Source organism: Electrophorus electricus, chromosome 2 (genome assembly GCF_041902795.1).
Source record: "Electrophorus electricus isolate QZ-2024a chromosome 2, ASM4190279v1, whole genome shotgun sequence".
Taxonomy (NCBI): Eukaryota; Metazoa; Chordata; class Actinopteri; order Gymnotiformes; family Gymnotidae; genus Electrophorus; species Electrophorus electricus.
In genome coordinates, this window is record NC_137498.1 from 38,151,735 (window position 1) to 38,168,558 (window position 16,824).

At 39.2% G+C, this 16,824-nt stretch overlaps 3 protein-coding genes across 3 annotated transcripts in view; all 3 read right to left on the bottom strand.

Annotated features, from left to right (window-relative positions):
* Positions 1–3,562, bottom strand: part of LOC113575058 (tissue alpha-L-fucosidase-like) — a 4,799-nt gene extending 1,237 nt beyond the window's left edge. The window contains exons 1-6 of the mRNA XM_027006359.3: positions 3,098–3,562; positions 1,448–1,585; positions 1,181–1,318; positions 832–937; positions 541–741; positions 209–399 (exon numbers count right to left, since the gene is read on the bottom strand). Coding sequence (XP_026862160.2) covers positions 209–399; positions 541–741; positions 832–937; positions 1,181–1,318; positions 1,448–1,585; positions 3,098–3,453 — 1,130 coding nt within the window. The 5' untranslated portion in view covers positions 3,454–3,562. The remainder of the gene's footprint in view (positions 1–208; positions 400–540; positions 742–831; positions 938–1,180; positions 1,319–1,447; positions 1,586–3,097) is intronic.
* Positions 3,563–4,170: 608 nt separating this feature from the next.
* LOC113575085 (tissue alpha-L-fucosidase-like) lies at positions 4,171–7,999 on the bottom strand. Its single transcript, XM_027006408.3, has 8 exons — positions 7,447–7,999; positions 7,220–7,357; positions 6,948–7,085; positions 6,578–6,683; positions 6,287–6,487; positions 5,955–6,145; positions 5,178–5,277; positions 4,171–5,017 (listed from the first exon to the last, which is right to left on the bottom strand). The coding sequence occupies exons 1-8, from the start codon at positions 7,797–7,799 to the stop codon at positions 4,886–4,888; spliced, it is 1,359 nt and encodes a 452-aa protein (XP_026862209.2). The 5' UTR covers positions 7,800–7,999; the 3' UTR covers positions 4,171–4,885.
* A 1,644-nt stretch (positions 8,000–9,643) lies between these two features.
* zbtb8b (zinc finger and BTB domain containing 8B) lies at positions 9,644–15,540 on the bottom strand. The gene is made up of 4 exons (XM_027006399.3): positions 13,858–15,540; positions 11,999–13,080; positions 11,723–11,880; positions 9,644–11,606 (listed from the first exon to the last, which is right to left on the bottom strand). The coding sequence occupies exons 2-4, from the start codon at positions 13,044–13,046 to the stop codon at positions 11,304–11,306; spliced, it is 1,509 nt and encodes a 502-aa protein (XP_026862200.1). The 5' UTR covers positions 13,047–13,080; positions 13,858–15,540; the 3' UTR covers positions 9,644–11,303.
* Between the last annotated feature and the right edge of the window lie 1,284 nt (positions 15,541–16,824).

Sequence of the window (16,824 nt, forward strand, 5' to 3'; positions counted from 1 at the left end):
CTGTCATGCAACTACAAAGACATCCTCTTAGATGGAGCAAGCAAACTTCTCTCCCAGTGAAAGAGCTGCCAGTTACATTCTCCAGAACAATCAGATCGCAATCAATCTAGCACAGCTGAAATTTGAATTTGAAGCCCAGCAGAAAGATTAATTCTGTGTTAAATGGATGCAATTCAGTTATGTCCAAACAGTAATTCTGAAAACTCACCATACTGGCACAGTACCATTCTCAGTCTGAACCCTCCATGGTTTAGTGGCATAGATGGCCTCTCCGTTTACCTTCAACCAGGCACCAATCTCTCTGAGACGTTCCTCAAACACATCTGGAATCATTCCATCTGCTGTAGGCCCAATATTCAGAAGATAGTTTCCCCCAAAAGCCACTGTGTTGACAAAGTCCTGCAGTGGAAAAAGAAGTTAGCACTTCTCCAACTACTACACAAACATTTAAAAGATTTTGATTCATTTTACCAACCAGTTCATAGCACATGTGACTATCATCAGTTTACAGTGATTATATTAGATTTCAACTAATTTCACCTTTATAATGGTGGGTAAATCCATCAAGTCACTGAGTCTCATGTTCCTACGGTAACCCCAGGAGAGGGTGTCCACTGAATTACATTTCTCCCATTTGTGATTGAGCAACTCCGATGGAGTATATTTGTCCGCACAGTTGTAATAACCACCATGTTTACAGTAGCACCCAGCTCCCCATCTATCATTGACCACAACTGTATCCTGTAGGGAGCAACATTTGCAATTCAGAACCATCAGGCAAAGTTCAGATTAAAAGTAAGACAGACATGATGCACAAATTGTGTTTCTCACCTTCACTGGACTGTCATTGTAGAGCCAAGCTAAGAATTGTGTGGAGTTCCAGTAAGTGTCCGGGGCTTCCCAATCCCCATCTGACCATATCAGTTCTGGCTTGTACCTGAGAATGCAAAATACATCAACTAACAAATGCTGCAGAACTTCAAATGCATGCTAGGGCTGCATCACAAGACATATAGCCAACCTACACGAGAAAGAATGACTTGATGTGTGACTTAGTTTCCACCCACATATGACATTTAAGACTTCCCATTTTACAATCATATTTCCATCCAGCAACCAAACAGATCAATATTTTATGAGTCTATTTTAAAAGATGCTCCATAAGATGACAATAGTTTACCTTGTGACCAGGTCATATAATTCTGGCATGGCTTTGAAATAAACAAAGTCTTGGGTCTTGAAGCCAGATTTCTTGTCATTTAGGTAGACAGGATTGAACCATTCATACAAAGAATGGTAGAGTCCAAAGTGTATAGAACTAGAATGTATAGACGAACAAATGAATAATGTAGTATATGTATAATGATCGTTTACAATTAAGGAACACCGTTTGGACAACAAGCAAACACGTAGCAATCACGTACCCAGCGCGATCACAGGCGCGTACCTTTTATTTTGAATGGCCGTGGCCAAGTCCCCGACGATGTCTCTGTGCGGCCCGTTATCAACAGAATTCCAATTCCATGAAGTTGGAGATCTCCAATTAGTGAATCCTTCATGATGTTTCGAAGTGAACACAACATACCTGTCCAGCACAAAACATAGTGAGCATATTGCACTGTCATTAGCTTACCTGCGGTTAAGCAGCACGAGGTTAAAGCAGGAGAGGCGTTGCGATTGCTGGGTCCTCGGAAGCTGCGGTTCAGTGCGCAACTAAACCAATGTTAAACTAAACCAATTGTCGTGTCGTTTAGAATCCATGTGCTGATGGATGCGCTTTTTCTGAGGTTTAACTTAAACCTCATATGCAGACAGTTTAAGAGCGTATGACTGTAACTTAAACACATTTATTTGTATGATGTTATGTAGATTTCTCGAACATAACCTTTAAGCATTGGCAATACATTTTAAAATAATATAGCACCTCTATTATTACAAGTGTTCTATTATTGATATCAGGGACGATGCTATTTTACAAATTTATAGATTACCGTGTTATATTTATGCCAAGGATATTAAACAGTTTAGTTTAAGGGCCGCATTACACTCAGTGAAATCTGAATAGGACGGGACAAAAAAAAAAAAAAAAAAAATCAAAATAATTTTTTGGAAAGGAACACGCTTGTATTGTCAAACTCTTAGTTCGCTTAGAACGTTTTATCAGCAGCCTATAACCTGTCCCTGAGCCTCCTACACAAATAGCAAAAAAAAAAAAAGTTTCAATTTCCATTTGTATTGTAGAATATTTAAGTTCAATTACGGTGCAGAAGATGAATTTACTTTTAAAAAATAATTAATTTGCTGTGCTGGATTAGAACCATAATAAGGTGGCTCCCCGTCCAGTAAGTTTAACACCCCTGATTTATGCCTTTATAACAGGAAATTACACAATTGTTTAATACTGCGTTTTAATAGAGTTAAATATATAGTGAGAACTGTTATATCTGACACCATATCAGGTTTTATGACGAGAGCCTAGAGAACAGACGTAGTATAAAGTATATATGGCATGTGCACCAAATAAATAAATCCTCTATTAATGATTTTGACGTAGGTTACACTTAGCCAGCCAACAAATAATATCGTTCTAGGTTCGTATAATACACTTTAATACAATAATAGAAAGAAAAAAAATGGTTGATACAACAAATCCAATAAAAGGTATACAAATTCCTACAGTAATTCTGATTTAAATATCTGAAACACACAATTAAAACACTGCACAGCAAGAACATGGCTTACCATGCCGTAATTGTGTTGTGTGGAGGGGGAAATGCACAAAGCAGGATTTCTGTTTAACCAGATAAAATAAAATCAAATGAGGATTGTCCAATATGAATGTCCCTCAACTCTCCTCCTATTGGACAGTCTTGACTTTGGTAATATCTGTCCAAACTGAGAAATGCCCCCGTTGGATAAATGGACAGAACATTTTCTTTGCAACTGTCCAGCTGCATGTCTTTGTGGTTTTTAGCAATTACGCGAGATTTATCGCGCAGCTCCGGTTTACTGCTGATAAACAACGGCTAAATTAACGAGAGAACAATACCCTAAATAATTGAAATGTTCAGTTAACATTATTTAGCCTTTTACTTACTTTGCTCCTGAGGCTTCAAGTATTTCAGCCCAACCGTCTGGATCAAAGAACTGTGCATTAAACATAGGTGCAAATTCCGCATATCTGAATCCGGGAGGATAGTTCTTATCCATAAACAAAACACGTGCTTGATCCTTGGTGCCCTGCCAGTACCACCAGAACCACTCACTGTACTTGCCGAACGCAGGTACAGAAAATACACCCCAGTGAATGAAAATCCCGAACTTGGCCTCGTCGTACCAATTTGGAAGCGGTCTGGCGTCTAGGCTCTTCCAGTCTGGTGTGTATTGGGCTCCAGAGGCTGATACGTACAACACAATGCAAAGCAACAGTGTCCTATGCTGTGTCATCTCCATAACTGAACAGAGTAAAAACAGAAACTGAAATGACTATATAACTGGGGCCACGCTCACGCAGACTCATTTATGCTACCTACGATGTCCCGCCTCAGAGAACATAAGGGAAAATACACTCTGCTGCACAACTGTTCAAAGCCTGTTTGACAAGTTAGGCAGCTATTGCTTTCTGCGTTAGTCATATGATTTTTGAAACGAGTTTGACGTGTCAGTGGTGTAACAGGTCTGCGCATTTATGAAACATGGGCATGTTGTATCACCTAAGCTGCAGAGTTCAGAGTTCAATGAGTTTAAAAACAAATGGGTGATTCTTTCCTTGTTATGGAGTTAGGTAAGACATTTCGGTGTTACTTACAAACAGTAATGGAGCAGCTGTGTCCAAAATGGTTCCGCACCTCTTCAGTTTAAATTAACTACCACAAACCACTTTTATTGTACTTAATTTTTTTAAAGTTTCTAAGCATTTGCAAAATGCTGTAAATGTGAATACAAATAAACTTCTAAACAAAATGTTAAGAAATAAAAAGCTCACAGCCTAAAATATGAATATCTATGCAGACAAAGATTTTTTTTTAAAGAAAGAAAAAAAAGAAGTGTAGCACTGCATTAAGATTTTCCTAGGATTGTGCCAAATCCACAATTTTTGAAGATATTTGAAATCTTTTATGTCTGATTTTCCAAGTCAATCATTCTGTTCAATATTGCATCCCAAGAAACTGCAAGACTTATGAAAATTTATTAAAATGTAAAGAATCCAAGGGAAACAATCACTGTACTTATAAAGCAAAGCTGTAAATGTTACATAACATACTAAATTGTATTAAACTCCTCGCTCACAGACATCTTTATCCCGATGAAAAAAATCTTCCAGTTAAACACGTTTTTCAAGAACAATCATGTAAACATGATTACATCTTTTTCTCAACTTCGTCAGTGAACAAGTTTTAATTGCAGTGACAAAATTGTGCAATGTCCCTCACCTGCATCCACCATATCCCATTCGCTTTGTAGCTCCATACTGCAGGAGCCTCTGTGCCTGAAGCCCTCTTCTACCTGGCCTGCCATTCCACTGTTCCCCAAACTATGAGCAAGGTGAGGCACAAGCTCCTCACGGTTAGGGTTGGCTCCTTGGTGAAGCAGCACATCTACAAACTGCTTCATCTGATCACTGGGACAGGGCAGGGACAATGGCTCAGTGATGGGTGCAAGACTGGATCTGAGGAGCCTGTCCCCACCATGGTTGAGGTATTTGCAAATTGACATGTCTTTAGATTGAAAGTATATAGATTCAAAGTGCCTTTGCAATTGGTGGCAGGTTTTGTGGAGAAAATATCAGATAAAATCAACAGGTTGGATTCTCTTTAAAATTACCTAAAATCTTCATGAATATCTAAAAACCTCAGTAGGGTCTTCACATCAGACATTTCCACTGTTAAGCCACTCCATCCAGTTTAAGGGACCAGGCTCCTGCAGGAGTGACAGGCAGGTCTGGTAGAAGCACAGTGAGTCCAGATGAATGCAGAGGAGTCCACTTTAGAGCCTGAGGACTCCCCAACAGGGTCACCTAAATAAAAGAGAGTATTATAACACTTGGTGACAATTTGGTGCAAGGCAGAGCTGCGATTCACATATGACTGGCTTCTTTTACCCAATGAAAGGAAACTGTTTCTTGACAATTTAATATATTAGTCCAACACAATTAATTAGTATTTAGGAATACATACCACAGTTTTCTCAGATGTTATGGGAGAAAAGAGCTGGAATGAGTCCTGCATTGGATTTGAGAGAAAGATGGCATACACAGTAGTGTTTTTGGAAGTGTACCTAGAATTAGGGAAATACAAAAACAGATCTACAGTTAAAGAGATACTGATTTCTTTTACTGTACTAAAAGCATACAAAAGGACTCGTGTAAAAACGGTTTCTCTTCTGTTTGTGAAGACAGATCACAAGCAGAATGTGACCCATTTTCCCAGAACTAAAGCTGTGCTAAAACGTACCGTTAACTCTTTTATAATGAGATCCTTTTGTAGACTGTTATGGTTTCTGTAGGTTACATAAGACTTCAAATGTGAAAACATCCAAAGGCATACTTGTAGCCTAAGAAGATTTTTAAATTTTATGTTTTTTATGATTTTTACCCAATCAAGTTCTGACTACCAAAACAAAATTAAGGTCTTTTATGAATGGCTGAAAGCTAGTAGATGCCTGAACTAATGCATAATCACTGAATGTATGGGAACTACAAAACTGAGTGACTCAGTTTTATGGAAGAACACCACTAAACATCCTACTGTCATGCAACTACAAAGACATCCTCTTAGATGGAGCAAGCAAACTTCTCTCCCAGTGAAAGAGCTGCCAGTTACATTCTCCAGAACAATCAGATCGCAATCAATCTAGCACAGCTGAAATTTGAATTTGAAGCCCAGCAGAAAGATTAATTCTGTGTTAAATGGATGCAATTCAGTTATGTCCAAACAGTAATTCTGAAAACTCACCATACTGGCACAGTACCATTCTCAATCTGAACCCTCCATGGTTTAGTGGCATAGATGGCCTCTCCGTTTACCTTCAACCAGGCACCAATCTCTCTGAGACGTTCCTCAAACACATCTGGAATCATTCCATCTGCTGTAGGCCCAATATTCAGAAGATAGTTTCCCCCAAAAGCCACTGTGTTGACAAAGTCCTGCAGTGGAAAAAGAAGTTAGCACTTCTCCAACTACTACACAAACATTTAAAAGATTTTGATTCATTTTACCAACCAGTTCATAGCACATGTGACTATCATCAGTTTACAGTGATTATATTAGATTTCAACTAATTTCACCTTTATAATGGTGGGTAAATCCATCAAGTCACTGAGTCTCATGTTCCTACGGTAACCCCAGGAGAGGGTGTCCACTGAATTACATTTCTCCCATTTGTGATTGGGCAACTCCGATGGAGTATATTTGTCCGCACAGTTGTAATAACCACCATGTTTACAGTAGCACCCAGCTCCCCATCTATCATTGACCACAACTGTATCCTGTAGGGAGCAACATTTGCAATTCAGAACCATCAGGCAAAGTTCAGATTAAAAGTAAGACAGACATGATGCACAAATTGTGTTTCTCACCTTCACTGGACTGTCATTGTAGAGCCAAGCTAAGAATTCTGTGGAGTTCCAGTAAGTGTCCGGGGCTTCCCAATCCCCATCTGACCATATCAGTTCTGGCTTGTACCTGAGAATGCAAAATACATCAACTAACAAATTCCACAGAACTTCAAATGCATGCTAGGGCTGCATCACCAGATTTACAGACTAAACAAACACAAAATAGGATTATAGTCTCAGGCTTTGTCCATAAATACTCACATGATGAGTGATGACCATCAGAAGCTTTATCACTCTACACCTACTCACCTAACACTTAAGGTTTCTTTTATAGTTTAACAAACTTGTTTTCCAAATCTGTTGAATAAGACATCACATGACATCGATTTACCGTGTGACCAGGTCATACAGTTCTGGCATCACTTTGTAATAAACAAAGCCTTGGGTCTTGAAGCCAGATTTCTTGTCATTTAGGTAGAGAGGATTGAACCATTCATACAAGGAGTGGTAGAGTCCATAGTGCAGAGATCTAGAATGCATATTAACAAACAAGTAATTAAACTGTGTTTTTATAACTATTATTTATAATTAAGGAACGTTATTTGTACACCCAAGCAAGGAACCACATTTAAAACATACAAATACAGGCAATAACACACACGCCTTTTTTTCCGAACGGCCATTGCCAATTCCCCGACGATGTCTCTGTGAGGTCCGTTATCAACAGAATTCCAATTCCATGAAGTTGGAGATCCCCAGTTAGTGAATCCTTCATGATGTTTTGAAGTAAGAACAACATACCTGTGCAGAACAGAACATCAAGTGTAGTTTAAATTATGTAAACAAACCACCCAAAATGCTTAAAATCAGACATGCTTCAGTTTACTCACTTTGCTCCTGAAGCTTCCAAGATTTCAGCCCATTCATTTGGATCGAAGAACTGAGCATTAAATTGAGGCGCAAACTCTGCATAGGTAAACCCAGGAGGATAGTTCTTAGCCATAAAGAGAAGATAAGCTGGATTCTTCGCTCCCTGCCAGTTCCACCAGAACCACTCACTACCGAACGCGGGCACAGAAAATGCACCCCAATGAATAAAAATCCCGAACTTGGCCTCGTCGTACCAATCTGGAAGCGGTCTGGCGTCTAGGCTCTTCCAGTCTGGTGTGTATCGGCCTCCGAAAGCTGAAAGGTGCGTACAAAGCAACAGTAACGTTAGCAGTTTACTCTGCCTTATCCCCATGTTTTAAAAGATGAACTCGGGAAAGAAGTGGTTCTAATGTGCCATGCGATGGAATCGATCAAAAATAGTCGTCCCCAGACGACGCTGACAATACAAATTGCTACAACGAACTTTCATAAGAACAATAAAACATATTCGTTTACACGGGTTGTAAAAGTTAACCACAAGCTTCCGCGCTGATCATATGACTATGTGCCTCGCTCGTTATGATTTTAAACGAGTTTTTCTCATCATTACAGCGGCACATTTACGCATGTTTAAATATATAATTATTCACATAATGATTTCCATGAAGGGATTGATGAAACCCACGAAACATTACATGAAAATAAAATAAATTAATAATAACTGATTATAACAACAACAATAATGATGAAGAAGATGATACATAAAATAAAGCAAATAAAAACAGCTGCCTAACTGACAAACATTGCATATTAAAATTAACCTAAACAGTAAATTACAAAATACGGTTATATTTAACCACTCGATGGGGTGAGGATTCTGTTATTACTGTTGATACAGCCCAATGAAAAACTGGCACAATAATGCTTTTATGACCACTCGACATAACTTGCAGCACTGCATGTCCTAATGAACCCAAAATAAGTTTAACATAATCTAATTTACAACATAAGATTTGTAAAGTGTGTTCCTTTCTTCCATTTACACAAAAATATTTTTACAAAGAACAGCTGGGGGAACAGCGTTTGACGAAGACAAAGTTTCACATTTGATATGCAAATTACACAGAAATCTCAACCAATCCACAAAACAGTCCTCAGTCTCCCATAATGCATGTGACACTGTTTAATTTCATATCAAATAGACAAGGAAGTCCTCAACAAAGTACATATGAAGATATAAAATCACAAAGAACATCAATATCATGAGGCAATGTCTGAATAAGTTGCAATTACTAAGATAGCCGAATATAAGTCTAATAAGTTTTAAAACATCTTTACCATAGATATTAATCAAAAGAAAATTGGCTCATCATTAATGGGCTTGGTACAATATACTTGTTTTACATTCAGACCTGCCAGACAAAATACGTACTTGACATTAGTATTATTACATTATTATGCCTAACACTAGAAATAATATACAAACTGTATACTACCAATTAGGAGTCACTTTACTAAACATCTTGTAATAAATCTGAGAAGAAATCTTTCTGTGTAACACTGAATAGGGGCAATCAAGACTGATTGCATTTTGTCATTTCTGTCACAAGGAAGTGTGTATACTAGGGATGGCCTGAGTCAAGAGTTGCAGGAATGTTAGCAACAAGCACTAAAGTACTAAAACATAAAAGAAAGTAAATGTCCACTGGAGGCTTTGGTAACTTGTCTTTTCTGAACAAATGATATACATAAAATGTTGTTTGTGAATAAATTATATATAAAATGGATTTTATTTCTGGATGTCATTATATTTTATAATGACAGCCTTTTCTGTATTCTGTTCTCAATAACCCGTTGTTTGTATAATAATTCTTAGATAGCAAATCAGTATAATTAAAGATAGCAAATAAATGTTTCTAACTTGTAGGTTTATAGAATTTGCACTTTAGTCATATTTAGTCAATTGTACTGACCCATAAATAACACCTATTTCTTGAAACAGAATATCTTACATGATTTATGAGTAAGTGCATCCCAAATACAAAATATGCCAGACTTCCACAAATAAATGACTTTCACAATAATACCCCTCCACTTATTGGTATTAGATGTCACAATGCTGTAATGCTCATTTAAAAACTCAAGTTAAACATTTTATAGCATATATTTAAAAATTATATGAATAAACAATAAGGAATCTTATTAGATAGAGCAAAATTGCTTTCACTTGTTTTTATTTTGCCACTCCTTGTATTTACATTTTAAATTAAAATACAGTATATCTCTTTACTAGGCAGCATCACACAGCCTAGAAGATAAAGAACTAGACACACAAAAAGTAAAAATAAATAGTTAAAGGGCTGAAGCTCTCAGGCCCTATTATGGTAATTAGGTTTCTTCCTCCTAGGTTGCAGGATCCACCATTTGTTGAGAATATTAGTGAAATTATTAATGTATAACCCAGGTGTATTACCTCAGTCATTTACCATCTTGACCATCATGAAACCTCTGCTATTGATATATGACCTTTTATTAACATGTAAATGCAAGACTCCAAAGAAGTTTTGTACCGTTAAAGTAAAGCTGTATACTTTGATTACACCGTGTGTACACAATTTTTGGTTAATAATTGGTATTAATCGCTTATGCATAAAAATGATAGAAAATGGCCATCATTCCAAATAAGTTCTCAACCAGTGCCACACTTTTCAGTCTTGTGATTGCCCACAACACTTTCTTCTTCCTAGTTAGCTTTTGGGGGTATTCCTTGTACTCCAGAACTTCATCTGTGGTCTGATTCCACTAACGGTTGGAATTTGATGCTCAGTGATGACAACACCTTTCAGAGACCCACCAGTGTCCCTCACTTGACACTGTTCAGCCCAGTACCACCTGTGGCAGGGCAGCTGTGTCCCTGCTGTCATTCTTTGGAACTTGGTAAAACCACCTTTGAAACACATCAGGAATGGCAGCATTTTCTAAGGTTCACTGAGAGAGCCAGGGTTTCCCTGGACAATCTAGGGTTGAAGGCTATGTGGAGATGGAAGAAACTACAGCAAAATGGAACACAGGGCATCAATATCCTTGATGTTCATACTTGGAGGACCAAGGGTAGATCTTCCATCAAGATGTTGACATTGAATGCCACTAACAAAAACAGTATAATGAGAACATGATGGGAGTAAACATTTGGGAGCTAATACATGAAAGTAATTTACAGTACAATTGTAAATCTGCAAAATCTACTCACTTCTAAATCTTATGGTCATCTTTGTATAATTTTAACATGAAAACATATCAGGTAATTTTCAGATTTTTTTTTTTTTTTTTTTGGTGAATGAATTCACCAGTTTTCTCATTAGAAATAGGTAAATTTCAAACCATCACTCATGGACACAAAACCTGAATCTGTAGGGAACACTTTTTCTACACTTTTTAGGCATAAGCAATTAAGAAATAACACTTCTTTAAACCCAGGAACAAAAACATAAGGGGAAAAAAAGTATAGTGATATTGCTAAACTGAATTATTTAACTCTTATAAGCTTAATTTACAACATTAATTAAACTTTTTTATGTAAAACTTTATTAGCTTCATCTGACCTGTGGAACTCTCGCTAATCAGATAATGTACCCGTAAACACTTACAACTACAAATTCTGTATCGATTTCCAAAAAGCTAACATTACTCTTTCCTCTCTCGCCACTATATTTGCCTCAAGATTTGTTCTCCATCTTGCTAGGAAGTTTCCAAAATGTGCCACGCAACACATCTCCTCCCAAGCTTTGATGGCTGGTTTGCATCCTATACTTTTAACAGGGTGAGACTGAAGGGAATACTGATACAGCCAGGCAGAATTGAAATCAGGACTGAATGCCTATAGAAGACTCCCACCCTCTGCAAGCTGCCTTTGAAGGTCTTTCTTATCATCCAGCTCGCCCGCACCAGTACTGGGTTCTTCATCTCCATCTTCCATGAAGATGGGCCAGTCAGAATCTCCTGCACCCTGTTCCACACCCACAGACTGGCTGCCGAGAGTCATGGAGGGAGAGTCTTCATTAGTTGTAGTAACACAAGTACAGCTATCGCAAAGGCCAAACCGCTTCAGGCCCTGAGAAACCACCCCAGAGAAGACACGCCGGCAGCCTTTACACACGATGGGCCAGCTCGAGCGATGGACCTGTTGAAGCAAAGGCAAGTATGAACAGAAGACAAAAAGCCCACACCTTTAAATGAGGAGGAAATAAGGTTGACTCTGAACAAATGATGCACAAGACAAAGATCCTGTTGACATACAGTGACAGCATGTGTGCGCAGATGTTCCTGTCGTGTGAAACGCTTTCCACAGATCTCGCATGGATAGGGCCTCTCCCCTGTATGACAGCGGATATGCCTCTTCAGAATGCCTTTCTGTTTGGTTGTGTATGGGCAGAATGGGCATTTATGGAGTCTCCCTGAGTGGGAAGATTGGCCATGAAAATTAAGTCATTATAACACAATAACAATCAGCACTCCAGACTGTGCAATGAAAAGTTTTTGACTGCTGTGTTAAGATTCTGTGAAGTCCCTCACCTGCATCCTCCATATACCAGTCGCTTTGTAACTCCATACTGCAGGAGCCTCCGTGCCCGAGGCTCTCCTCTACCCGACCCACCACTCCACTGTTCCCCAAACTATGAGCAAAGTGAGGCACAAGTTCCTCACGGTTAGGGTTGGCTCCTCCACGGAGCAGCACATCTACAAACTGCTTCATCTGATAGCTGGGGCAGGGCATGGATGATGGCTCAGTGCTGGGTGCAGGACTGGAACTAAGGGTCCTTTCCTCATTGTGGTTGGTTTCACCATAAAGACCCATGCCTTTAGATTCAAGCGAACACTCCCCTTCCTCATCAGGATCAAACTTAATCTTGGGGTGTACCAACCCAACAAGCAGCCCTGAAGAGGATGAGTTGATGAGGTCCACACCTGGGCAGTTCTTCATAGGGACATTTGTGGGAGGCTGGCTGGGGAATCCTCCTTGTGAGTTCTCACTCTCTGAGTCTTTGCTACTGGTGGCAGCTGGTGTGGAGAGAATATCAGAGGGAGCCTCAACAGAATTGGGTGTCTCCACACACTGAGGGGTTGCCCTGTCTACCTGGGATGTGGAGGCTACAGGAACACTTGAGACCGAAGTCGGAGTGACACTATCTGCTGGTCCTTCTCTCTCCCTACCCCTCTCCCTCTGGCACTCCTTCTCCCTGTTGCAGATCTCCAGTGAAGATTTAATATAGCCCTTGCAAAAGTTTACCACATCAGTCATCTGCAAGTAGCTGGCAGCTGACATGATTTCAATTACATTATCGCTTCGCAAGTCTAACCGGCCTGAGTACAGGAATTCCAAAATAAGTGAGAAGGCATCTGCAGTGACGATGTCCAGTGATGCAGTGCTATGCCTGTGGCCACTGTCCTGCAAGTAGTGCACCAGCAATGCCCGGAAGTAACCACTGCTGGCAAACAGAATGTTACGATGAGCCTTGAACACGCGACCCTCCACAATGATGCTGCAGTCACAGAAGAAGTCCCGCTTACGCTGTTCATTGAGCTCACACAACAGTTTGGATTGGTAAGATGGCACCTCCATAATCTCCTTTTACATTCAGGATGGCTCTATCTTCCTAAAATAAAAAGGAGAAGTGAGGAGAGATCATAAACAGGTAAATGCATTCTTGCTTATAAGACACAATAGCAGAAAGCCAGCAATCAAATCAGTCAACATATCATGCATTTAGACAATCTGGTAGAGTCAGTTAAATCTAGTAATTCTAGTCACCAGCAAAATATCTCGTATTTAAATTTTTAGATTTCTAACAAAGCATAGTCTGGTACATTATATAAGAACTATCTTAGCATTAGTAACCTTTGTGCCTAGACTATTTTAACACATACGTCTAACCGGGGTAGTCCAAATCAGCAACACAACACAACCCTCAAACGGCAATTTTCGCCTTAACTCTATAAACCAAGCTAGCACACCATTCAACTTATGTTATCCGGCTAGGTTACAATTCACATTTTCATGAAGACCATAAACATTAGCCTTAAAGCATTAGACTAAAGTTCTGTTTCATTAGCCAAAATTCTGATTTTAACGTCGCGAATGTTTTGGAAGACTCATAGCTCGCAGTACTGAAGGTCTTACAAAAATAATGGTGCATTAAATGATTTAGATCTACACATTTCAGCGAAACATCAGCTTAAGTTATAACAACTAGTTAGCGAGCTAGCTATGTCATTGTTTTTCAAAGGAGTATACGCTTTGCTGGTCCCTTAGCTAGCTAGCTAGTTAGCCAGCTAACATGCGAGCTAGCACGACAGCTGCTTTCCTGGTTAGCTTGGAAAAGTTAGGAAGTCACATGCATAAACTGGTTAAACCAATTTCAGAAATACATTACCTTGGCTGACGAACGGCCTTGTAATTACAGCGAGTTAGCAATTTAATACGAAATATCTTCGATGCTCTTGTTATTGCCAAAATCCAGCTAGCTAGTTATTTCGTGAAACATTTTGGGCTGGCATGGGAAGTGATGACATCTTTGTAGCACAGCGAACACGCGCGTTGTGTGTCGGTTTCGTGTACAATGACGTCTGGAGTTATCGAAACTGTGATCAATCCTTTTTTTTAAAAAATGGGCACTTTTTAGAGATTATTAAGAACAGGCTCCAATATAAATATATTCCCGTATTTAAAAATTATTTTAAGTTCATCTGAGTCTTTGGCATCTCTTTACACGATTTGTAGCCCGAATTTAACCCTGATTTTGTCCTTCCAATCATTTTTTCCCAATCACAAACGATAATCGTGCGGATAACAGTATGAGAGAAACAACGAGTCAACCCTAGATCTTGCGATCGATCTTCCACCATTCCGATATTTTCAAATATATTTGATTTTTACGACTAAAATCATGAGCGATTGCTCTCGTGTGTGATGATCAACGACAGAAATCCAGTCGCAGCCTAGCGGAAAAATGGCGAAGCGGCCCGTGGACTACAGCTATTGATGAAAACTTGTAGATCCATGGAAATACGGGTGTCTCTACAATGTGTCACGCTGATTCACATGAGATTTGGGATGTGGGACATTTTTTGCCATGTGTGCACCGTTCTTTCTAATCCGGTTTGACTCAGTTTCCTATGTGGTCCTGGGTACGATTCGTATCCGATTCATCACTAGTCGATTTGAAAGAGAAAGGTCGTTGGATTTCAGTTGCCTTTTATCTGTACGCTTGCGATTAGTGCAGTCGTCATCAAAACAGTGGAGGAGAGAAACAGCAGTGACAATAGTAGCTGCCGTCTGTTTTTTCGCCTTATCGACCTGACATCATGTAGGCTACGGCTGCTTGTCCTCCAGAGCAAAATTCCATGCATACATGGGCGATTATATGTTTTTTGTTGGCGGTGACCCAGGTAACTTGTGCATAAACGTATAAACGCTTCGGAGGTCAGATGCGTTTACATTACAGATATAGGTCACTTGCAGTTAGGAATGTGAACCGTCAAGATAGACAAATCTGATCCGAGCAAAAAAATCACAGCTGAACACTGGCTTGCAGTGTGAACGTAGCCTTTTTGCTCAGATCGTGTATAAATATGACCTGAAACGTCCTGTGTCAGCATATTTAAATTCAGAAAATACACAAACAAGACAAAGATTTGTTTATCTTCATAACTGATAGACCAATAAACAGGAGATACCAACTTAAAAATGCGTGTATGCACTTAGGACAGTAATAAGTATAACGAGCTGTCATATATTTGCCTCAAGAGGATACAAGTGTATCTTCTGTAAAGACAAAATCCTTCATTAATGTGACATATTTATAAATGAAATTGGATATTTGCCCAGTGGAAGGTTTTGAGTTTATCCATTTAACTTTATCAGGATTTGACTGGATTGTGAAAACAGTATTTTGCCTGCCCACTCATCTTTTGGTGATTGTATTCTGATGTAAGATTATAAAGAGTTTTTGAAGTGCACTGATGATCTGTACACATCATGGGGAACATGAACAAGTTAAAAATTCATGAGGAGTTATAGAAGGATGCAGAGACGAGTAGCGTTGAGCATAAGGGGAGGGGCCGTACCACGTGCATATATATATATATATATATATATATATATATACTCACACTGCCATGGGATGACCATGTAGTGCGTCATGTAGTACGTAGTGGGATTCACGACTATGTTATTTGTAACCATGCCCCCTTGATTGCACACACCTGCACAGGGTTTAGTGATGTATGTTCGTCAGTATATAAACCCCTTCTCATGTATGTAGCGTTGTTGGTCATTGTTTATGGGTGTCTGTTTGTTTGTGTATCTGTCGTTAATATTTGTAAGACCACTGTTGACATTATTGTAACCTATGTTTATGTTAACGCTATTTAACTCGTGTTGTCTGTGTAGTTGTGTTAACCGTTAATGTTATGTGTGAGTGCCACTGGCCTCTTATATGTTCAATGTTAATAAATGTATGTCACAGTCAAGGGAGTCTGTGCGTCGTGCCCCGCGCCCTGCGGTACTCGGGTAATCGTGACACACACACATTAAAAGTATTCAAATCTGGATCTCAAATTTAAATCCAGTCCTGGATTTTATAATCCCTTGTGATTGATTAAATGTTTACTGTAAAAGGTTGGCTACTTTGTTGTCGCATCTGACTCCTAGATAAAGGAAGGGTGAAAAATCTGTAGGAACTGAACTTTGAGGACTGAATATTGAGGAATTTGAATATCTCTGTTGTAGTCCATATTGTGTATTATTGTAGTAACTTTCAACACCAGAGGGGGGAGCAAAAACCCTGGCAATCCCTGAATGTGGTATTAGGCAAATGAGCTGTATGTCCATATCTGTTTCTAACTTGCTTAAGAGAGATGCTAAGATTTGTATGGCATTGTGGGAAACATCCAAAGAACTGTAGTCTAACACCATAGAGACTTATCTTGTCAAAACATGGAAAAAGGTGGTAAATGATGACATTTACTCATGTCATTCCAGTTCCTCATGTTGCCTGTACAAAGGGTCAGTCAACTCACTTGTGCCCACATTGTCTGCTGTGGAATGCAAGTTTATTTGCTTTCTTTCAGCCTTTTTTTTTTTAACATTTGGACCAAGATAAAGTAAACACACATGCCTGCAGGCTGTGCCACGCCTGTGCCGCACAACCGACAGTGCTCAGAAGGGCTTTTACACAGAAGGGTCGCAGGGTGACTTATTTGTTTAAAGAATTTTCCCATGGTGAACCCACAGAGCACAAAGGCTTTGTGGTGTCCTTTCAAAACCACAGGGTAGACAGGCAGACAGAAGCTGCCATACCCTCTCTTTTGAAAATGAAATTTATAGCACCTCATAAAAT